This window comes from Zonotrichia leucophrys, chromosome Z (genome assembly GCF_028769735.1).
Source record: "Zonotrichia leucophrys gambelii isolate GWCS_2022_RI chromosome Z, RI_Zleu_2.0, whole genome shotgun sequence".
Classification (NCBI taxonomy): Eukaryota; Metazoa; Chordata; class Aves; order Passeriformes; family Passerellidae; genus Zonotrichia; species Zonotrichia leucophrys.
Window position 1 is genome coordinate 12058877 of NC_088200.1, and position 25373 is coordinate 12084249.

General features: G+C 35.0%; 1 protein-coding gene across 1 annotated transcript in view; it reads left to right on the forward strand.

Moving 5' to 3' along the window:
• WDR70 (WD repeat domain 70) overlaps positions 1–25373 on the forward strand; it is a 123796-nt gene that overhangs the window by 45115 nt on the left and 53308 nt on the right. Inside the window, exon 10 of the mRNA XM_064736540.1 lies at positions 24750–24924. Coding sequence (XP_064592610.1) covers positions 24750–24924 — 175 coding nt within the window. The remainder of the gene's footprint in view (positions 1–24749; positions 24925–25373) is intronic.

Below are 25373 nucleotides of genomic sequence, written 5' to 3' on the forward strand. Positions count from 1 at the left end.
ACTTTAATGATTCTAATTGACAGCAGTTGCTGGAATTATACCAGCTATTTTAACCAGTATCATGTGAGTTTCTGACTTCTTTTTGGTGGTAATTTTTGAATGAGGAAAAATAACTTCTGTAAGATTGCTTTAATATGGTATTCTCAGAGAATATTTTGTGTAGGAGAGTAACATTAGAGTACTTACGTGTCAAGGCAGAGAGTTTAAATCTAAAGAAGGAAATGGTCTGTCTCAGCAAGATATAATTTAAACTTTTATTGGTTTTGCCTAAAGGAAACAGGTTTTCTGAATTTTAAGTAAATGCAATTTGTACCAAGCATTCTAGAAGCCAGATTTTTTTCATTTAATGCTGTTTATTTGACATTTTGCATAGAATGAATTGTGGATGTCATTAAATGTTATAACTGTATCTGTCTGTCAGTCTAATTTTTTTACATTTATTCCAGTATTTATACTTGACCGTTAGGTGTAAAACAGTATTTCATCAATTTGTAAAGCTGGCTTTTTTGTTCAAGCCAATAGATTTGCCCTTGGTTAAATGCTGGCTGAAAGATGAAACTGTTGAAACTGTTGAAAACCAGCATAAAACTTGGTTTATGTTGCATGCAAAGAAAACAATATGATTAATATAAGACAATATAATATAAGAAAACTTGAATTTTGAAGACTGTGGGCTTCTCAGGTCAGACCAAAAGACTGGCAGTCTTTGTTCTAGGGAAGAGAGGTCTAAGTAGGGGAGTATGTGATCAAAGTTTGTGAAATGTCCAAGATGATAGATGAGCTGAATGTGGAACTGTTGTTTTTGAAAACCTCTTTGAAACCTAAGAGATAATTCTTGACAGTAGATATAGTAAAGTTTAGAACTAATAAAAGAAAAGAAAAATTGGGTGCTGCTCAGATTTATTCTGTAATGTGTTGTCACAGGAAAACATGGAGGCAAGTTTAAAAAAGGATGAGAAAATACATGTTTAGAAGCACTTATAAACTGATAGGAAATGCAATAGGCATTATAATACCTTTTATATAACAGTTGTGGATAGTAAGGTGAAATGAAGGGAATTAACTGCAATGACCAGACTGAATACAGGGCTAATGAACCTATGATCAGATGTAGACAGATGTTTCTTATATCTTTATGTTATTCAGTGACAGTAAATAATTAAGATGTAATTTCATGCAGCATTACTGTTGATAATGTAGTGTGTGGATTCTCAAGATACAGTACTTTTGCAATGGTTTTAGATCTGGAGTTGTGTGGTGTTCGCGTAAATAAGGTAACTGTTTGTTGAGGTCTTCTCTCAAGCAAGTGGTGAGACAAAGCCCAGTCTAGCTTTACATGGCTCTGGTGCATAGAGATTTTTGGTACAAATGTTTATAGTTAAAAAAAAAACAACTAAAAAACCAAAATCAAAAAACAAAACAAAACCAGCACCAAACCAAGCAAACAAAAAACCCCAACACTTTTAACAAGGCAGGAGACCTGCCTGTACCCAGTTTTGACATTCCTGACATGATACATTAATGTGCTTCGATGGTCATAGAGCTTGACATATTACACTCTCACATAATTTAAGAAGACCATCTGTACCCTTAAGAGGAGAAATTAAAAGCTTTAGAGTATTGCATATCAGATGAAAAGGTGCAAACATCTACTCTTTGTCTTTTATTCTGAGTGCACTGCTGATCTTGTATAAAGTGATTAGAAACTCTGGAAATTCTGCCATAGATTACTATTAGTTTTGTTCTAAGATTTTTACTAGACATTGGTGTAAGAGTAAATTACCTTAAGTACAGTGACTGCTCTGAAACTTTTAAGAAGGAATGTTGATACTATGTGTGTATCTGCTACTTGTGATTTAATCCACACATTGAGAAGAGGAACTGCCATGACTGGCATGTGTGGGGGAGTATACACCTGACGCTAAGCACCAAAAAGGGATCCTTTAGACGGTCATGCTGTATGGATGTGGGAAGATGATACCAGGGATGCTCTTAACAGCTGTGAAGGAAAGCTGAAGATCTTCTCTTTTTGCTGGTTTTAATCTGTGTTGGACATCACACAGAATAGTAAAGCACTGTGATAGCTGTCTCTTAAACAGAGACTTCTCTACTTACATGATGAGTATTTCTATGTGGAAAGGTTCTGTGTACTCCAAACCTGGTTGCCAAAACCATATTTTTTTTTTTTTGTAGATGCTTGCAAGAAAAGATTTAACGGTTTTCAGTAATACTCCAGGAGTTTGGAAGATGCTAAAAATAATGGTTGAAGCATGTGTGTCATGCTCCTTGGGGCACACTGAATGGCAGGGTTTGAGGCTGAAGGAGGACAGAGGAGAGCACATGAGGGATGTTAATATACCGTTAAACGCTAATTCTGTATTGTATGGTTCTAGATAGCATTTATACCTCCTCTAGAGAAAACATTCATTCATAAACCAGATGAATGAGTATTTGCAAGTTGTAGACTGTATTTTATCTGATTCCTGTAGCATTTACACTGTCTGTCTTTAGTTGAATGGTTGCCACCTGCATACTGTTTAAAAATAAAGTAAGGAAAGAAAATGGCATTTTCTGGGTGGCATGTTGAAACAGAAGTTTTCATAATGCATAAAGAAGTTAAAAAGCAAAATTTGCAAGTGGTCTAGTGTCAAATGAAAGTGACACGTTTTAAGTAAATGCTTTTCAAATATTTTAAATCCATATTTCTTTTGATGTTAACTTGCTATAGCTCAAATGCTCACTTAGGGATAGTCTTTATATGTATGTGACAGTCTCTTTTGATTTCACATGACTAAGAGTGTAGTAGTAGTCTGAACTAAAAAGTAATGCAAATGAAAGCTCTTAAAATTGCCATCGTAAATTAAATATTTTGAGAGGTGATCTGTTTCTTATACCTAGGTGACTTATGCATGGCATTCAAATATACTATGCATTTTAAAAATGCAAGTAGGTTTTGATGATAAAATATTCTAATGTGCAGTTGATAGGCTTTTTGTAAATTTATTACTTTAGACTGCAGATACATGGGTTACCAGCAGGGAGTCTCAGTGAGTTTTGTATCACTGTTCAGGGGCTCAATGTTAAACGCAGGAAAAACTATGCAAGAAAATGACACAGTTCCATCAGACTCCTCTGTGAGAGAACAGAAGCTGGTCAGCTTGCACCCTGAAATGAGTCACAGCCTAGACACAGCAGTTATGGAATAAGTCTGAAAATTCTTCTTAACTTGTACAAGTTCCTGCCCACTTATGCAGTTGTTAGTGGATACATACACATCTCAGCAAGCTCACTTCATTTTATTTTCCTTGAAAATATTCCAGATGATGGCTTGTGGAAACATGTAATACTCTTACTATACTCTTTTTTTTTTTTTTTTTCATGTTATGGCCAGGTTTGGTTTTCTTTTTGGTCTTATTTTAAACAAATAGTGTAATTACTCTGAGATTGCAGATGAATAATAATTTTTGGGGGGTTTTGCAGGTTGTTAAGCATTTATTGGCTTTTAATTGCAGAAGGAAGTTAGAAACTTGTCAGTTCTGTCAGTAATCTGGTGATTAACTGTAAGTATATGAATGAATAACACTAGCCTAGAGATTTAACTAAAGTAGGTGTTTATCTGAGTGCATTTTTTAAACGAGAATAAATGTGCATAGATTCTCATATGTGGGAATTTTGATATTCTCAGTGCTTCAGCTTCCCAATGTTTCATGTGATTAGAAAATTATGTTAAAAGAAAAGACAAACATAGAAAAGCAATTATCTTCTCCATGGAACTGCAGTAATTCTCAATTTTGCATTACAGATAATTTCAGTTTTAATGAATTTGAGACTAATTAATTAATTAATTTATAAACAACCTTTCACTGTTTTAAAAGTTTATACACAAAGCTTTCATCAGTATTGATATTAACTTGAGCCATTTTCTTGCACAAGCTCTCTTTTTCCATTTATGGCTATATATTGCCTAGAACTTTAAATATGCCACAACTATTCCTGAAAGGTCGGTCCCTTTCCATTGCATGTACTCCTTGCCATTCCAGATAAGGTTCAGATACAGTGTGTGATCAACACTGTCTTTGTATTTCTTGTAAATCCTTTGCCACATTATTGGGCTTATTTGGAAGATAAGGATCTTTCGTCTTAAGGCAAGGATCTTTCATTTTAGCAGCAGTATGTTGGATAAATGTTCAGAACAGCATTAAGGGTGATAACAACAGAAATTCCAACATTTATACATTGCCTAAAAGGGAAAAAAAAGTTTGGAATTTAGGGAGTCTTTAAAAAAGTTTTTATTCTCTGGAAATACACCTGAGTGGAGTGACCTCTAAAAATACCCTGTGTTTTAAGACATAACTAACTCTTTGTTTATATTATTCCAAAATATCAGTTGATGTCTATGTAATAACAAAGAAGGAAGAGGAAATGGATAATGTTGTTTTTGTTATTTGGATGTTTTCTTATCTCAAATGTGATAGGTAGTGCTGTAAGAATAAGCAAGAGAGGTCAGTGATGTTAAATGTTCCAGCAACAGGTGTTCTATGTCCTTACTCTCGTGTATTTTTTTCCTTTTAGAAGCAGAATCACAGCCAAACTTGAAATTTAGCAGTCGTGAACTTTATGATCTGTCATTGCAGCTTGGGTTATGGTTGATTAACAGCTGGTTTACTGTAGAGCATTCCTCTCACAAGTCTTTTCTCTCTCATCCTCTAGTAAGTTAAGTTAGTGTTCCTGCTTTCTAAAAGGTATCCTAGAGAGTATTTACTGCCATCACAAATTGACCTCTGTGATAAGTTATTTAGGGACAACTTCAGTGCAGATTTATCTCTAATTATTTCAGTGAAGTAGCTTCAGATCTTCAGAAATAGAATTTTGTATTTAAGGCACAATTGAATTCTTAGTCTTTTGTCAAATGCATGTTTCATATATGAAGTTACTCTGCTGTATGGAATATGGTTTTTAACTTTTGTTTTAACCATATATTGTTGCTTAGTAAATATTATCTGTGCCTTTTTTTTGTAATTTCAAGCAGCAAAATACGGTTAATGAAGGATGAGTAGGTTGCATAGCATGTATCTGCTGTTTGTAACCATGTCTGTTCAGATGATTTTTCTTTAGGGTGGCTGTTATGTCCTAGACACTACTAGGGACTTCTGAAATTTGCTATGTCTTAGTGAACACTGCTGTTTCGTGACGACTTTTATCTCAGCTTACCTATCAGTCTTCATATGTTAACTATTTCCATCCTGTTAACTAAGTTTGCATCTAGAATGCCTGCTGTCTCATCTTCTCCTATTAGCTGCCTTGTTTCAATCTCTTTAGGTAGGAGCTATCAGTAAATGACTTCTCTGTCATGGCAGCTGTTTTCTAGCTTTTTATTAGGCTCAGAACTACATTGAGCCTGGTAATTTGACAGAAAAGAGAATTGAGCAGGTCTGGAATAGCACTGCTGAAAATGGCCAGCAGTTAGTTTCACTGCCCATGGAACAATCACTTATTCCCATGATGTTGTTCAGCTTGTCTTGAGCTTTAGCCGAGATGATTCTGTGTTTCTTTAATTGAAGTCTGTGCCCCATAAGCTTAAGAGCCAGGTCACCTGTTTTAGATTGCATCCTTAGTATGTTCTCAGGAGTGCACAAGATCTGTGAAGGACAGCTCCACTGGCTGTGAAGATAGGATTATATGGCATTTCTCCTTAGATTTATAGACTCTAAGCTTCAGGTTACATACTGTCTGCTTACTCCAGGTTGACAGCAGCTCAGCCTAAGCTGAATTCTCTGAAAGTGAATACAACCCTGGAGTTTGTTGAACTCTGCTAAAGCTTCGAACAGCATTGTTGACAACTCGAGAACTTAAGCTATACTTTTACCTTTCTTTAATGCTTTTACATATCAGGAATACAGTGCATATGAAAACACAGTTGAGAGCCAAATTTGGACTTGCGTGCATGGTTTAGTGTAAGTGTAGTTATTTTGTCTTACTTAATTGCAGAATTTATAGAATTTTTCTGAATAATGTATTTGAAGAAATACAGTGATAAAGCTTGTTACATAGACTGTCCTTGTTTTGTTTAAAATCCCCAAAGTACAACATTGAAGCAAGCTTTGAAGAAGTATTAATAGTCCTAACACCTTCAGTGTTTGAAACATTTTATATGTAATAAACACAGTTAACACTGATCCATCTGCAGCTTTGAAAACTGCTGAGAACAGTAAGATAGCAATGCCAGGGCTACTACCAAGATATTTGTACAAACCTTTGTTGCAACCTAAGCTTCAACACTGCTTCTATCTTCACAGACTTAAAGACTAATTGGAAAAAGCATGCTTGAAAATAATTACTGATGTTTTACCTTCACTTGGGGGATCATTTAAAAATGTTTAATTGCTGTCTTAGGCTTTGCTTCCACTTTCTAGATTTATTTCTTAAAACAACCTGCATGTTATAGAGAGTAGGACCTGCTTTGGGATCCAAAGTGCCTACTCACCAAAAAGATCGCCCTGAATTATATCTAGTTGCATCATACTACTTTATAAGGGAATGCAAATAACATTATGGCAAGATTATTGAATTTGCCAGAGGTATAGTATAACTTGGACTTTCATCTTAGAAAAAGAAATAACTCTTGCCAAGTTGTTTCAAGCGTATGTGTTTGCAGGTGTGTATACACATATACATTCACTTACTGTGCCATATTCCATATTGAAAGGGAAATCATTAAGTTTGAAAATGTTTCTTCAAGATTTTATGAGATACTTTTATTCCTAGTACAATAGTACAGTTTAGGAAGATTTTTAGAATTAATATAGAACATAGAGGAATACAGTTCTGTCAACTGATTTATTTTTAGTTTTACCAAGGTAAAGTTTTTTACTACAGCAAGAAACTTGAAAGTATTTTTGTGCGTCATAAGCAAGTACACATTTAAAAAATTGATTGATTTATCTAGCAAGTGCAGAATTTAAGTGTTCACAGTAGCTCAGTACTTCCTGAAGAGTTTGCTCATTTTAGAACTGTGCAGTGAGTAGAGCAAGAAGGGACAGTCTTTTCAGAGGCTTTTGCTAGGCAATCGCAACGTTCTTATCTTAGATGGGAAGGCAGAAGTTTTGGTGTGTATATCTGCTTCTTTTATCCCAGAACACATGGTAGTTCACTTCTCACCCGTATTCTGCTGTACTTGGGTCATATGGATAAGCTTCCCTGAAACTTGTTTCCTAACCCCTTTCAGTCAGACTGGAAAAGCTTTTCTCTTGCATCTTCTCTGGTTCTGGCTCATCTTAACTGAGAAAAGAGAATACTTTTGTGCAATTCTGTTAGCTGGTCTGTGGGGTAACTTCTGGAAGAATAGAAGTTATGGGAAACTGGAAGTTTTAGTATTTCTATCAGCTCAACTTAATATCAGATAGGGAAGAAGACGGGAATTTGCTATTTGTGAAATTGATAAGAAATTTCCCATGGTTTAGGGTCATATACAGGTTGTTGGGCAAATACTTCCGTTGTGGTGACTTTGTTCCACAAGTATCTTTCACTGGCAATTTCCTCTCCTGACTTCTCCAATAAAAAATGTATTACATCTTTTATTTTATAAAGATGGAACCTTTCTTCTCACATATTCAGTGATAATTTTAAGCTATAACTAACTCAGTTTAAAGGACTATTTTCTCATGAGATATGCATCTTATTCAAATGACCAGAATTCTTTGATTATTCTAGCAATAAAGGGAAGTACAATAGACTTAGTAAACTAAACTAAAATGTTTTTGTTTGATAGTAAGGAACTGAAGTAGAGTAGACAAGGATTTGTTTTGGCACATTTCTTTACAAAGATAAAATATGCATTATGTCTAAGAAAATAAAATTAAATTGCAATAATTAATGTTTAAATCTGATTCTGTATTAGAGCTACACAGTAATGACTAATGATACTTCATATCCTGTAGATCAAAACTGTGTGAAAATATTTGCTTTGTGATATTTGACGTTTAGAATTGCAGGTAATTTCATTGTTTGAGTAATGTAATTTTAAGTTGTTTCTCTTATCAGAGCCCTCATGTTATATAAATATATGTTTTAGTTAAAATCCCACTGCTAAGTTGCTTGTTTAGAGATGTATGTTGGGTGGTTTTCATTTTTCATGGAGTGAATTGGAACAGCCTGTAGTTACATTTCTCTGCTCATACTGGTTTCAGAGGTGCATGGTTTCACTGGAAGATGATGAAGCCTGAAAAAGTTTCCAGTTCAGAAAATTCTGTTTAGGGCCAATAAATCCCATTTCGCAAGTGAGATTGAATACCATGGAAATTATGTATGGGTTTTTGTGAAAGAAGTTTCTCTTGTTTATTTAATAAAACCTTTTATAACTTTTTGTATCGTATCCATTAGTAACTTATAAGCAGTAAATTACATTCCAAAATATTTTGAAATTTTTTCTCTTAATTCCAATAAGTTTTGTTTCTGCCTTTTAAAGGATTAATCTTGTAAATACATGTGAGACATTTGTCATCTATCAACTGGGCTAGCTAATAGGAAGAGATCTTAAAACTGATAATCTGATGTAATCAAAACAACATGTTTCTAATGCAATTTCATAAGACTGAACTATTTCCTCAAACTTCTATATTTCTATAAATTATTTTAATTAAAGCAAATTTTATCAGAGAAAGTGCGAGTACTTCTAGTGAAATCTGAACACTAAGTATTAGCCACTGACTCTGAGAGCAGATTGATAAGTGAGCTCGTTAGTGTTAGAAAACAATAGCATGGGAAATCATGCACATAGAATAAAGTTATGTGGGGTTAATTATGTATAAGCTTTTAGTTTGAGGCTGCAGAAACGCAGATACAAATCCTGTAAAAATGCATTCATACACAGAGAATGAACTTCTCCTAATGGCGTTAGTAAAGGAGATGATGTTAATGTTATATTTCAGCAATACCCATTGAGTTCTGTGTCTAGTTACAATGACAGCAGTCTAAAAAGAATGCTAGAAAGCATTGAAAAGGAAATTCAAATTCAGCTAATTCAAGAGTATTCGGGAAGTTGAATACATTTCAGTTTATTGAATCGGATATTAATAGCAAAAAATAATTGAAACAGAGATAAAATGTCCAACATTTGGAAAGTCTTTAAATTGTTAAAGATGTAGGTCGACCCAGCAATTGAAAGCTAGCAAGATATGTCTAGGCGAATGAGAGTGTTTCTTTATAAAGAGATGCATTATGTGACTCATTATTAAGACTGATTATGTGGAATGATTATTAAGGAAGAAATGCAGTAAATTCTTTACAAGTTGTAGCTTGCGCACAGAAATTGTGGATGAAGTTTCTCTTTCAATTATCAGACAAACCAGTGAACACAAAAGCACCATATAATCAATCTGAGATTGGAGTAGGCTGGGGATTCTCAGTGTTAAAAACTGTAATCAAGCTGTTCATGTCACTTAGCCTTTTTATAGCTAAAAGCTTGGTATTAAGCTGATAGTGTCCATTAAAGGTACTCAGTTTTTGAGGGTAGGAAGAAGTCCATAGTCCTTCTGAGGATGGCAGAACTGTCCATGTGGAGCTGCAGGTAGGGTATGTATCCCATTGTTGTTACCCTACCACATTTAGTTGAGCGTTTTTTTTTCTCCAAAATCAGTCGCCTTTCACAGTTTTATCAAACAATTCCTCATTGACTTTTTAGCTCATCCCCCCCTTTGCTGTCTTCAAATCATTCCCCAAAAGATAATTTTGCAGTTGTTTTGTGACAATAATGTCACTTTTTAAAGCTAATATTGTCATTCAGATACTTTCTAATAAAGCTTTATATTAAATGCATTTCTCTTGGGAGGGATTAGTTTGGTTTTGTAAATGTTTCTTCTCCTTGAAATGTTTCCAGGCATGTGATTTGTGAGATCTTCAGTTTGCTAAGACAGAAAACATATTCTGATACTCTTCAGTTTAGCTCATTAATGGTAGTGGAAACTTCTGGTCAGCTAATCTCTACAATTAAGATCCACATTCACTTGTGTCTGTATGATTTAGAACATGCTGGAAAACATTTCAGTCTCCTGAGGATGAACTTTTGGTGAGATAAGATGCAGATCTTCTTTTGTCATCATAAACTTACTAGACCATATACATTCCTCCTTTCAAAATAAATAATTTACTTATACTCATGTGTAGCTTTCTTCTGTTGTGTAATTCACAGTGAATTAAATGGATAGCAGAACAGCAGGTACTGAAAAGTCTCAGAGATGAAAAAAGATGTCTTCCCTTTTTTGGTGGTACACACTTAGGCTTTAAAAATTAATTATTCTATCAGCATGTTTATTAAAAAAATCTAGCATTTAACTTAAAGCAGATTTGGTTTGAGATAAAGTTTAGCTTTAAAACTCTTATAGAAAAAAACCTACTGTTGTTCATTCAAACGATAAAATTTTGAATATTTTTGAATAATTTTTTAGTTCACTTGTCTATAAGTGATGTGTCATTCCAGCATCTGTTTACTCACAGCATGAACTGCTTTTCCTTTGAAAGTTTTTTGTTAGTCTTTCAAGAAAACTGAGTGTTATGCCTGTGAAAAATACATAATATAGTTTTCTTATTGGACCACTAAATCAAAATTGCCATTTAAATGGAATATATATTTCCAATTCTTTCACACAGTGAGACAACCTCAGAGGACCAGAGTCCATAGCCATGATTTGGTTGCTCTAAAAACTTTTTCAAGTAAATGAAGGATGTCTCTTCTATTTTACATTAATGTTGGCCGTTGAGTAACATGTCTCACATGTTTCTCACATGTCTCACATGTTTGGCTCAATATAGAGCCATTCTAGAGTCACTCTCTAGTGACTCTAGAATGGCTCTATATTGAGCCAAACACCCATATAGAAGGATCTAGATGACATTAATAGACTGTTAGGCACTGTACATGAAAAATTATAGCATTATAATTTAGTTCCACAGATTTGGATATTTTGAGGAAAAATCAATGTCATTTTAAATTAGCTATTCAGCTTGCAAGCTCCTTTTTTTTGTTGTTTAAAACTTCTTCTGAAGACTAGCACTGTTATGACAGGATTGATGGAGTGAATATTGTGAACATTCCTTATCTGCTTTGTTAGAAAGACAGTGGCTTGATTTGGAGAGTCTCCTCATCAGGTTACATCCAAATGAATGATTTAGCAATGAAACAAACAGATAGTAAGTTATTGCACAATGCCAAGTAGATCTTCAAGTAGATATATACTAACATCCATTTATTCAAAATGCAAATAAATACAATATTTAACAAGTTAGTTACTTGCTTTTCTTGTTTCTGAGCCTCTAGTTGGAACTTGCATAATACTTCAAGTGAAAGCTGATGTACTCATGAAGTCTACCAGTTTCAAGAGTGTAAGGTGTTAGAAAAATAGAAGATACTGCGAAGTTTCTTAAGGTGTTAAGGATTTGGAAGTCACCCTTTTTTTTTTTTTTTTTAATGTGTCATTTTATGGAATATAACTTAAATGTATTCCATGTACTTTTGGTGCCATAATGTAGCTAGACTTTAAAGTAGTTAGCCTAACAAGCTTTATTTCTTGTAATGACTATTTGTGAATTAGCAATTAAGTTAAATGAGACACTCGCAGACTGTTACAGATAATACTACTTAGGACTAAATATCAAATGTATGTGGCTAGTGCAGCATTCATAAGATTCAGACAAGGGAAAAGCTAGATGTGCATGAATTAACAAAAGATTACAGTTTAAGAGAAACTTGATGTTTGTGTGCATGCACACAAGTGAACACCAAGAGTAAGGAACTAATAGTCTGGTACCTGGTCCCAAAATAAAGTAATTTTACTAAAATGATTTTTAAGTATTTTGTCAGTTAGAGGTTTTAAGTCTTTATCTCACTGTTCACCCATGTAAATAAAATATTTTTTACTTCCACGCAAATCTGGTTTAACCAGTATTTTATAGAATCTTCTACTGTTTACATACTGATATTGAAATGCCATGCAGATTATCTAAAACTTGTTCTCAAGAGTTGCATGAGGTAAAAATAAATCAGAATTGGCATTTGTGAAGATCAAATTACTTAGGACGATTTTTATATCCACTTTATTTATCCTCTCAAAGTTGATGTCTTACTTATTATGTCAGCTATAGCAATTCAGCTGTTTGAAATAGTGAGGCTTAGGAATTATGTGTATCAATTAAGTTCTGGTGAGGTTTTTTTTTTTTTTCTGTCTCTGGAACAGCAGAATTCACATCCTTTGGTGCAGAACAATGGTATCCTGCAGGAAGAGGGATCAGTGTGGGTTAAAGTTCTGTCACTTATTAAAATCTCCTGATAATTCATAATTTTAAGTTTTTGGAAAAATATTCTCTGGAGACTTGTTTGTAAGAGTGCCTCCATCAAGAAAGTGTGGTTATCTCACAGGTGTGTAGTAATTTGCACTGCACTGGCATAGTAGTTTGCTTTTTGTCTTGATATGTCTAAAGGTGTGAAGTCCATTACAGATCCATGAGGATGGCTTCTCCAAGACTAACTTATCTGTTTATAGATACATACACAGTGCAGAGCTGATTAAGAGAGTACAGCAAATGAGCAGGCCTGGTTAAGAAGAGTTTGAATAATGACTGTACTGGTCCTTGCTGAAAGCTGTATGTTTACAAAAGGGTTAGTAAAGCTATTTTTGTCTTTATAAACTATGTGCGTTTACATTAATATTTTTTCTGAAGTTTTTCTTGATTCAAATGTTAGCTGCTGCAACAAGATACGCAGTTGGTGGTAAGAGCTTACATTTGAGGGCTTTTTCAACTGACATTTTTATGGCATAACTTCCTTTTTAAAGGATACACACAGCTTCAAGTCGATCATCTTAAGAATTAAAAATTTAAATCAAATGGGAAAGTTCCAACAATGCAGAGGAAATTTGGGACCAAAATATGCTAAATTATTGTTCTGCACTGGTGGGGCCTCGCCTTGAGTCCTGGAGACAGTTTTTGGTGCCACAGGATAAGGAGATAAGGACATGGAATTGTTACAGTGTATTAGAAGAAGTGGGACCAAAATAGAGAAAGGTCTTGAGGGCAAGACTTAGGAGGAACTGCTGAAGTCACTGAGCTTGTTCAGCCTGGGATAGAGGAATGTTTACTTTCCTCTTGGAGGACAGCAGATGGAAAGTGCTGATTTAATCTCTCAGTTCACCAGTGGCAGGTCATGAGGAAATGGAATGCATCTACATCAGTGGAAGTTCAACCTGGTGATTAGGAATAGGTTCTTCACTGAGAACATGGTTGGTCCCTGTACGAGATTCCCCAGGGAATTGTTCCCACCATCAAGCCTGGCAGTGTTCAAGGAGCATTTAAATGAGACTCTTAGGCAGGTAGTTTAGTTTTGTGTAGATCTGCAAGGAACAATGATCCTCATCCTGATGAGTCTCATCTGTTCTGAGATATTATGTGGTCTATGATTCTAAGAAAGTAAGAATTAAAAATTTTGCTAATGCCCTAGGTAAAAAGAAAGGATAGAGCTGGACATTTCTACTCACTTAAAGAATAGCTGAATAATTGAGGAAGCATCCATGAGTTCTAGCTGAGGAAAAACAAAAAAATTATTAGAGAATTTTCTTGCTACTTGATTGATCTCTGTAGGAATGCTCTCAGCGGCAAGTTAAAATTTGATTACTATGTATGTCAGTGAGTACTTCTAACTGTTCATGCATGCAGTTAGAAAGTGGAGTCATGTCTTTACAACATTTAGGACAGTGGACATAATTTGGAGCTGGAGCTTCTGCAGATTTTCCAGTCTCTGTCAGTCTCAGATTTTTCTGTCTTAGAGTAGCTCCTAAAATTGGAGATGCTGGTGACATTTGTATGTCTTCATTTTGATTTTGGACTTAGTTCTGTTCTTAGTAGCTGTTGAGCAGATTTCTTGTCGTTCGTAGAATTCTAGATATTAAGAAGTATGTGTCCCTGCCAGGAATATTTATATGTTCTAAATGCATGGTAGAGTACCTTCTGAGTTGTCTGTACTCACAGAATAATTTAGGTTGAAGAGGACATCTGTAGGTCATCTGTTTCAATTCCTTGCTTAGTGCGAAGCTCACTCAGATCAGGCTGCTCAGGTTGTGCAGTGAACTAAAAGGTGAGTTTCTGAACAGTCAGAAATTTCAGGGCTTCAAGCAAACAGAAGACTAGAGGACTGCAAGTAACATGTTTAAACTCTAGATCTAGCTGATATTTTTATCAAATTAAGCTATGGAACAAGTCACTTCTCTGCTGTTTTTTTTTAATTTGAAAGAAAAATCAGATTGTTAGAAGCATTTTCTTAGTTACATATGTTCTGCCTTTCTTATTTTCAATCCTACACATTTTAAACTCAGCAAAATTCCCACCATTTTCCTGCATAAGGAGAATATAATTAATAAGGGAGTCCCTTAGTGTTTGTCCTTGAGAGTGATAAAATTTAATATTATTTTATCTACTTATCTACTGCTTTAAACTTTTAACTTCATGCAAAAGTAAGAGAAGAACACAGGGGCTTCCTCAGTAGTGTAAGTATTGTGATATGAGTGGACCATAATGATGATATATGAAAAAATGCGGTTAATCAGACAGAATTGTGACTGTATCATGACTCTCTGGAGTTCTGAGGCTAAGAATTGTCATTTCTTTTCTTGAAAGATGCTTTTTTTTCTTTCTGAATTCCTGTGAGAATGAGGGAAGTGTCTTAGACTTTGGTGGATATTCCGGAAAATCTAAATACAAGTACCTAAATTTACATTTACCTTATGTGCTGCAGTTTATCCTGGTCTTTATAAGTAGGTCATAAGCTTTTATGTGATTACACTATGCAATGTATGAAGATTGGTACTTCATGCATAAAGACAAAATAAAACTCATTTTCTATAGCCCAAGCTACATAGTTAAGCTGTGCAGCCGGGTCAAACTTTGTATTGTGTAGAGCAGATTCTGTAACTTCAGAAACCAAAATACATTTAAGGCTTACCTTAAATGTAAGGTATTTACAATTTGCTCCCTTAGTTACTTACCTTTGTTAGATTGCAGTTCATTGCTAATGGACCTGCAGAAAAGTGTCTTGAGGGAGATCTAAGATGCCAGCAAAAAGCAGTTAAAACTAATGCATGTAGGGTCAGCTGAGGTGTTGTTTCAGAGAGCTTTTCGATCTTTGACTGTTAAATTTCAGTTGATTTTTCACTGGTGTAATGAAGAGTTCAGCTGAGTGTTAGTTCCAATTTAAGTTATTTAATGGAGTGAAAAAAACTCGAGATCTAAGTGAGCCCAAGCTATTTTATAGCCATGACTAATCAGCCCTTTAGAAAGCATCCTGTTTTCCTAGTGATTAACCCCTCCTCCTTTTGCAGTATCATGCAAGACTGCTCTTGAGTCATTTCAATTCATGCAGGTGACAGTAACTTGAACTGTCAAGATTTTCTTTACCAGAAGTCTTCCCCTTTGGTCTTAATCAGATATACCCCCTAGGGAGATTGATTACATCCCACTTTATCTTAACTAAGTGGGCGATGAGATCTCAGTTCATTCAAGATGCCTGTTTGCCCCATTTGGAAAATGACATAAAATTGTATCTGCTTTTACTGTCACAACTTTCAGAATTGAATCACATAATATCTGTAATTTATCTATGATTCTGTATAGAAATAATAATATTGATGTTAGATGTTGCTGGAATAGTAAATTAAGGTCTTCTTATGCATAAAGTGCTACACAGGAAAATAGTGGTGCTCAGGTTTTTAAATAGCAGAGCACGAACATAGACTTTGAATTGCTGTTAAGTCAAAAGCGTACTGACTCTTAAAATGCTTAGCATCCTTCATTAAAATCACTGAATCTGCTACTCATTGGAAGCAAATATCTTCAGGGGATAGTTCTCTAACCTAGTCAGTTCACTGTTTTCTGAAGACTTGCTTTTTGGTACCTTGATTTGAGCTGAAGAAATTATTGCCTTTTTAATGGTTGATGCAAAGACAAACACCTTTTTCTTCAGTCACATTTGTATGTGAAGACATTATCAACAAGAAACAAAGCAAATTAACTGTCAGTCCCAGTGAGAAGGTAATTCAAAACCAGCAAGACTTTTTTCTCTTAGTGCAGTTTAGCTGCCCAAATATTTATCACTATCGCAGTCAAATACAGTCAGTATTTCAGGGAAATATGAAAGGAAAATAGTTTAATATTTAAGGAAATACTAAGGGAGAAAGGCTTATTATACTCAGGCATAATGATGTTCAGTTTTTGCCTGTATATTGGCCATTGGAAGGGAGGTAAACAGACTGAATCCAGGAGTTAAACTTAAGAAAAAATTATTTGAGAAGGAACCCATCACAACAAAACAGACTGAAACTCCTAAAAGAATTATTTTTAACACAGTATTAGCACTGTAGCCTTTGTTTTCAGTATGAATATGCCTTTGACTTGCAGACCGTTTTCTTAGGCTGGAAGGATCTTTTTCTGTGTCACTCTTTTGGGATTTTAAACAGCCCTCTGGAGCATGTTTGTGTGTTGGATTTTAGACTGGGTTTTTTTATTTTGACGGTCTTTTTGTTTTGTTTGTTTTTTAATATCTCATTCATTTGCCTCCAATTCATCTTCTACAGAATTTGACTCTCTTTGAGTCCTCTCAAAATGTCCTCTCAATAATGTACTTTCCTTACCACGGATTTTATTCTTGTGCATAGGTTCTTGAAGCTTTTGGTTTGATTTGGTGAGATGGGGAAGGGATGTTTGTCCCATTTCCACCTCATCCCCTAACAATTACCTTTTCTTCAGAACATAATCAATGCTTTTAGATTTCTTCTATTTTTCTGTATTCTAAGAAGCCCTGAATATATAATGTATGTTGAATATTAGTCTTCCTTGCTTAGAAGTGAGGATTCTTACTGGTATCACAGTCCTGCATACTCTGAAGTACTGCTTTCTGTCCAGCAGTCATCTTTGGGTTTTTTTAGTTTTACGCAACTGGTCTACTTTTCACTTTTTATTATTCCTTCTGAGCCTTTCATTCTGCTTGTGTGTTCTTTCCCATAATAGCTGTTTTTATGTTTTTGTCTGAGGTTATAAAGTTTCTTCCACAACACCTTTTGTTATATTTATTTTCAGAGTATTTATTTTGATGTGAGGAAAGTTCTGCTGAACATTAGTAACTGCATCGGAACTTACTATTAACTGTTAATGGAATAGACATGTAGTATTGTTGTTCTTTTGCTTTTATTGAAAAATTTCCATCATTTACTTCCCTTTTGATCTTGATCTTTCCCTATATATGATTTGTGTATTAATATATTATACTATCTTCCAAGGTAGCAATTACGTTCAAAGCAAATTGTGTCTTAGAAACTTTATAAAGAAAAAAAAAATCTTGTGAAACTTTTAAGTCCCAGATGAAACTTACTTTGAATTAAAGCATTCAGAATCTTTGAAGGCTGGTACAGCAAGGTATTTATCTGAATTTTACTTTGGGAATTCAGTGGGAAATTCACAGTGAAGTGGAAGACAGCATAGAGCAGAATCTTGGAATTTTTTTGAAGATTCATTCTGAGATATTTCCGTTTGTGTGACCTGATGCTCTTTCTTAAGCTTTGACTTAACAGCTATTGGTGATAGTTAAGAAATGGCAACATTTAACATGTAGAATTGGGTTTTTACTGGGTAGTATTTTGTCACTCCTTTCTGCCAATATGACATGCAAAATATGTCTGCTGTAGTCTTTGTGGATGACTGAATTTTGGAATTGGTCATTTTGATGAACTGATCTGTTGATACTTTGAGGGAATCTTCAGGTTTTGAATGAACTACTTTAAAAAGAAATTGTGCAAAATTCCAAAGGATGTATTTTCCATCACTTTGGAGAGGTGTGTAGAAGGGAACAGATGAAATAGATAAGTAATCCATATGCAAATATGATACCACTTTATGTACAGAGTCTGATGAGTAAAAACAAAGTCAAAGACTTGTGTTATGTTATTTGCTTAATTGTTTCTAGGAAATTTGTTTCTACTCTTGAAACTTTAACCTTGAGTGCCTTTTTGTATTGTTAGTCTGGCCCAGTGATTTAATCTGGGAAAAAGCAAAAACTACTCTGTCCCGAAAGCTTGTGGTCTTTGATTTCATTAAAAACAGACTCTTTATGCCATAAGTTAGAGGTTCTGTCAATAGGTATTCTACAGTGTCTTTACAGTGTAACCTCTGAAGTGTTAGACAGATGTGTTTGTGGGTCACCCTTTGTGTCTGAATGACTGTGTTCTCAGTCAGAAGGGATTGTCTGTCATAACTCACTGGTATTTGCTGCTGCCGTTTTCCTCCCATGAACATGCTGCACAGCACTCCATTGCTTCTGATTTCTTAGCTGAGCTAACATTCCTCCAGTTCTTCTCTGTCTCCTTTTCTAATTTAATCTTCCTCAAATGTTGCATATATTGGCCACCAGCAGGATTTTTGCTTAATAATTCAGAGCACTTTCTCTCCATGCTCTCTCAGACATGCTTATGTGTCATTTTAATTTTGAGCTGGTTGCTTTTTGGTTCCTTCACACTGGAGAATGGGAGCAGTTCCCATTCATTGTTATTAGGTTTTAATTTACTCCACCCCAGTAATTAAGATTCAGCTGCTCTTGTGCATACAAATTATGTACTTTTTACTTTTGTACTTTGTACGTACAAAGGATGGTAATTTCTCCTGTCAAAAAAAGGCTACCAGTTTAATTTGAAAATATAGAAAAATTGGTTTCATACTGGCTTAGCTCCTTTGCTGTGTATCGCATACATTTTTTTTTTACTCTGTTAAATGTTTCTCTACTTTTTACATTTTGAGTTTATTTAAGTGACAGAAAAGTAGAGCTGTTATAAATTACTAAGTTGTCTACATATTTTTGGCAGTTCCTTCTGTAATTATGATTTTACATATGTTGGATATGACTTTCCTTGTATTCTGGTTCAAATTATTTTAATTCTGTTCAAATGCTGGAAGTAGGTATCTTATTTAGAAGTTTTTCTGCCAAACAAGAATGGAAAGTTTCTCTGGATTTCTCCATCCATTTATGTGTACAAATTTTTTCATTGTCTAGCAGGTGACTCACCCTTCCTTGGGTCCTATGTGCTCAACAGAAGAAGACTATAACTTCCTTCTGCTGAAAGAGGGCAAAAAGAACACAATAATGAAAGTTTTCTTGCTGACATAATGATGCACTTCCATACGTATGAAGTACATCTTAACAGAACTTTGCAGCTATTTCTGAACCAACCTCTTTACATATTCTACTTTAGGCAATTTTCCAGTGCATTAATACGTTTCTTAATTCCATTCCCATGTACATATATAATTTTTTTATGTGATAAAAGACTTTTAAAGAAACCCTTATTGTAAGATCAGTTGCTTTTTTGTTTTTAAAGAGTCCTAATTTAACAGTTTAAAAATGCATTTTCTATCACTGATGACTTAGTCATCTTGTACACGTACGGTGGCATGATCAATTCCATTGCCACCATATTTGTATGATGATTTTGAAGTATGTTAATTTTTGTCACCTTGTATTACACAGGTAGGCACTATAATACATTGCAAAGGTGAACACTGTAATTAAGTTATTAGATGTACAACATTAAGCCTGTTCTGTACTTTTAACAGTTCATTTTAACAATAACGTACTCTTTGCTTCTTTTGTATTTCAAGTGATAAGGGTAGACTTCATTATTCAGAGATGACTTAACATATTAAATGCCAATAACATTCAACATTGTGCAATAGAGTTTTCCAGTCCAGTAGAAACAGAGGAGATGGGACAGACAAAAAAGCTTAGTGGAATTTGGCAGGTCTGGCTTTTGAAGTTAACATTTGTTCATTTCTTGAATTTCAACAGATTGTATTAGGGCAGTGTCTAGCTGACTCATGACAGAGAAATTTTCTGTGCTTGCAGACTGGGAAATGCAGCTACATAGCTATAATAATTTGTGTAATGCAGCAGCATTGCCAATAATTAATTTTATTAGAAATTTTAACTTAGTAATAACATCACAAGAACTTGAGAAAAAAGGGGAAAAAGAGAGAAAAAATATTTTTGGGAGGAAAATCCTGCCAAAACCTCCCCTTGAACCTCAGTAATTAAATTAGTTGTTTACTGTGCGTCCTTTAACTTCTCAGTGGTCACAAAAATACCCACATTACCTTTCCAAAAGAACATTCCCCTCCTTTTCTAAGTTGCTTTGAATTGCTCTTGGCAAATATAAGAACTTTACAAAATCACTTTTGCAAAATCTGTTTTGCAGATGTGGAATCCATCATTTAAGAAGTTAAATTTAAACATGTGTATGTGAAGCCTTCTTCATGGATATTTGAATTGAAAAGGAATTTATGAAAGAGAAATCATAAATGTTGATGGGATGAATATATTAAAACTTGATGTAACGAGGAAACAACAGTATATGTTAGAAATATACTGTTTTTTAAAAATCCCTCTGTCTAGTTTTTGCTAAAGAACAAATTTTCATTGAACAGTTTGTTTTCAGGTGGAAAAAAAGACTCATTCAGGAAATGCTTTTCTTTTGTTTTCACTGAAGTTCAAAAATATCTTGGTTCTGCCTATCAACAGATAAATATTAATGTTATACTTCTGCTAAGTGGTGCAACATAGAGCACAAAACAGTGTTATTGTTTCATCTCCCACTTTTTTACTCCTGAGGAGATACTCTTAGGAAGAAGGGTTTTTTGAACAAAATGAGTACTCTGGAAATTATCTGATTAATGCAGGGGTAAAAGCTTTTTACTCATTTTAACACAAACAACAGTCTGAGCTCAGAGAACTTAGGAAGTGAAAATAGAACTTCTGTAATGCAATCTCATTTATTTATTTTTTCATTTTGTCTGAGGAAGAGGAAATCATTAAATGGTACAAAATATTCCAGAAAAAAAACCCCGGAGTCATAATTACATAATGTACCCTGAGTTGACTGTTATGTGGTATGATGATTGAGGGTCAGAAGGGGAGAGAATATATGGAACCAGTCCATATATTCTTGCCATAATTGCCAATTTAAAGACAATATTACCTGAAGGTAAATTATTTGGGTTTCTATGCTTCTTTTCCTTTTTATCTCCTTTCCTTGTGGCTAGAATGGGAGGAGTTACATGTTTGTCACAGTACCACAGAACGGGCTGGGTTGGAAGAAATGTTAGCGGTCATCTAATTCCAAATTCCCCCCTCTTGCAGCCAGGGTCAGGAATGCCACCCACTAGACCAGATTGCTCAGATCCTTGTCCAGCCAGGTCTTGAAGATTTCTGGGGATGTGACATCCGCAGCTTCTCTGAGCAATCTGTGCCAGAGCCTCACATTGTCGCAGTAAAGGATTCGTTCCTAATATTGATCCTAAATCTGTCCTCCATAGTTTAAACAGTTCCCCCTTTTGCTATCACAATCTGCTTGTGTAAAAATCACTTTCCGTCTCTTTTACAAGCCCCTTTTTAGTACTTGCAGTTGCTTTTGGTCTCCCGAGAGCCTTTTTTTTCCTGTCTGAGCCAACCCAACTCTCATCCTGTCCTCATAGGAGTTGTGCTCCAGCCTCCTGATGCTCTTTGTTGCCTCCTCTGGATTTGCTTCAACAGGTCCCTGTGCTATTTATGCTGGATGCAGTGCTCCAGGTGGGTGTCAGCAGAGCAGAGCAGAGGGGCAGAATCCCCTCTTTCCCCTGCTGCCCACGGGGCTCTGGGTGCAGCCCAGGACACGTTTTTGACTCTCTGGGCTGTGAGTGCCATGGCTGGGCATATACAGTCAAAGAATCAATTAGGTTGAAAAAGGCCTTTGGGATTCATTCCAGCCTGTGACCCACCTTGGTCAACCAGACCACGACACTCAGTGCCATGTGCAGTCTTCCCTTTAACTTAGTGCTATGTGCAGTTTTTCCTCAAACACTTCCAAGGATGTGACTCTACCACATCCATGGGCAGCCCCTTCCAGTGTCTAATGACTCTTCCTGTAAAGAAATTCTTCCCAATGTTCAGCCTAAACCTGCTTTCTTTCCAGTGAAAGTATGTCCCCAAGGTCCTTCAGTGATCTCTGCTTCTAGTTTCTCACTGGTCTGAAGGAAAATATAAAACACATACATATTTTACAGATGACTCCTGGTGTTTTAGTTGGTTGTGATTCAGTCAGAAACCCTGCTAAGCTGAAATTTTGCACATAGTATTATAAGATATGTTTGCAATATAATGTCCATTTTAAAATAGGAAATATTTCCATAAAGAATAAAAAGACTTAAAAGATCTTATATGAGATAAGATTTTTTAACTTCTTTATTAAAGAACTCAGTCTTAGCTCAAGAGTTAAGGCTCTCTGGTAGTGACTGACAAATTTGTAACTGTGGTTACAAATAATGTATAGGTGGTTTCTTACAAGATATTTGCTTTAGTATACATTTTTTTCATTAAATCCAGTAGCAGCAAGGCAACAGCAAAAACATGCTCAGTGTGGGGACATTAAGAAAACATTGGGGGAATATTAAATATATACTGTAGGCTATGTGGGCATTTTTGACAGAGCATGTAACTCATATGTGTGGGAATATGGCCAACTCTCTGCAGCGGGAGCAGCAATTCAGAGAACTTGGATTTTTCAACTGACCTGCTGATATTACAGCTGATTTAGGGCTCATACTTCTTTTAATGTTTTATAAGGAATGAGAGTATACAAGTGCTTCTTCTTCCTTTACAGTGGAAATGTAAAATCATAAAAAGGTTTGAATATGTTCTTAGTGTAGCCAGGTTTTGACAGGCCATTCAGCCCTAAAAACAGGAAACTGCAGGGTTTAAAAAAGTCATTCCATGCCAGCAGAAATAAAGAATTAGGATGGTAAAGGATTCTCAAGAGATTGTTTCTGGAATTATATCTGAGATGCTGTGAGGCATTTGGAATGAAAGGGCTCTGAAGTTCCCTGCACATAACTGTGTTACCAGGTTCACCGCCTGAGAAGGGGTGTGCCAAGGCAGACCTTGGGAACTTGCACTGTTGGAGAGGATAGAGCTGTTCAGTAGGAGATGGTCACACAAAAGGAAGAAGAAAAGCTGAAGGTGCAGAACATTCAAATGAGATTTTGGAGGGATTGAGTGTTATGAAGGAAGGGGAATGGAAAAAGACTCAAGTTTTGAGCAAGTATCACAGTGGGAGAAAGTGTGAATGAAAGGTAGGAGACTGAGATGGCTATTGACCACACAAGATGATGAAAAAGGAATGTCAGAATCATATAATGATTGAGGATGAAAGCAACATATGAAGATCTTCTAGTAAACGTAATAATAATTGCAATATAGTGTGTAATTTAAAATAAAAATAATAGTTAAAACCATGAAACAACCAACCTGCCAAAATCTCAAATCCAAACTAATTGTCAGAACACTTGAATGTCTCGTGCTAGAGCTCCAAATAGAGCAGTGAAGCCTTACACATAAGAGATTTGAAGACTTTTAAAAATGAAACTAACCTTGCCTTTCTTGTGGAAAACTGAAAATGAATTCAATCTAATTTACAGTTACTGATTCCTCATTACTGTCGTTAAACATGCAGTTGATTGTAACATCTCTGAGGTATTTCTAGCTCATTTTCATGTCTATTTTATTTTAGGATTATTTATATGTCAGCTCTGTGGCCTGTCTGGTCCTGTATCTCTGATGGAAGTTCCTAATGTTGTTCTGTGGTATCTTGTCTCATTCTGGAGAAATGGCAGCCTCTGTTAGAGCTGTATTTGCTTTGCTAGAGACCAGTGAATTATGTGCTGTTGGATCATAGGCAATGTTTGTATAGTCTAAACAAATGAGGTTGTCTTGAGAACCTTGAGACTTTTTCTTTCTAAATGAATGATCTTCCTTCCTTTGCCAAATTCTGAAACTCTTCTCTGCATTAAATGCCAGAAGAGGTTTAAATTTTTATATGGAAAGACCTCAACATATTAAATGGACAGAAAACATTTGTATCTAAGACAGTTTAAAGGGTCCACCTGTATCTAGTGTTTTAGTTCTCTCTCATTTGGATGTTTTTCTGTATCTAAGGAACAGTGAAGATCCAGGCAGATACTCTTTTTTCATTAAAAAGAGAAAGGATATCTCTGTTTTGCTAATAATGTGGGAAAATCTCAGCCTGAAAAAAACAATAAATTAGTCTTTCTAAAACTGAAGAACATTTTTGTTACAGAACTCTTAGCACCTTCAGGATTAGTGGAAGAGAACTACAATAATATTACAATTAATGCTTAAAATGCCTTTTAGAAGTATAGTGTGAAGAATAACCAACCAGTTAAAAGCAGAATATTCAGTTGTTGTTATGTCTGAATAGTTAAGAAATCTGTTTAAGTTATGAATTTCTGTAAGCATTCATGCCTATTTCCTGAAGTATTAATTCTTTGTAGAGGACTGAATACTTCTTCCTCCTGACTTCCAGTGGCAGTGGAGATGATGTAGTACCTGTGTATTAACTTTCTGTTATCTTACAAATTCCAAATCATTGATGTACTTACTTACATGAGAGTTTTGGGGAAAAGTGTTTTGGTTTTGGATTTTTTTGCTTAGTGAACATGATGTTTTTTATCTGAAAAGTTGTCCTCATGGCTTAAATGCTATTTTGCCATTACAGCTTAAATTGAACAATATTATATGCCATCTGTGCTGAAAAAGGTGTTTGGTTTTATCACAAGAAGAATTATTCTATATATATATTAACATTATCTAAAACAGCTGTTTATTTCAACTATTTTTTCAGAACTGTGAGGACTTGGGATGTTAACAATGAGAAAAAGCACAAAAGTGTATTTAAGCCACGATCAGTTCAAGGTAAACGGGTGATTCCTACAACTTGCACATACAGCAGAGATGGGAAGCTTATTGCAGCTGGCTGTCAAGATGGCTCTATCCAGATCTGGGACCGGAATATGAGTGTAAGTCCAGTATTTGATAACAATATATGCTTCTATTATTTCGAAGGTAAATGTTGAAGCAGATAAAATCAATTTTGGTACTTCCATATTTTTATTTATTTTCCCTCCTCTCCTCTCTGTCCTGAAAACCCAATAATTTTTAGGCATGACTTAATATTTCTTCTGCTTTTCCACAACTGATCATTAAGTGTGCTGCTACTAAGTTCAAAGTTTGGGAAAATTCTTGACAATCTGTGTTTTAAAACAAAAGGAAAAAAGACCACATATCTGTATCTAGATTATTATTCATTTAAGATGGAATGCTTGTGAGAAAAGCTGTAATTTTTTGTTGTTATATAATTTATTTGATTTATTGAATATATTGAGGAGTAACTCTTAAAACTTGATACTGAAAGCAGTCCTTAATCCATATAATAGGTAGAGAAAAATAGCCTCCAAGTGGGTGAGGA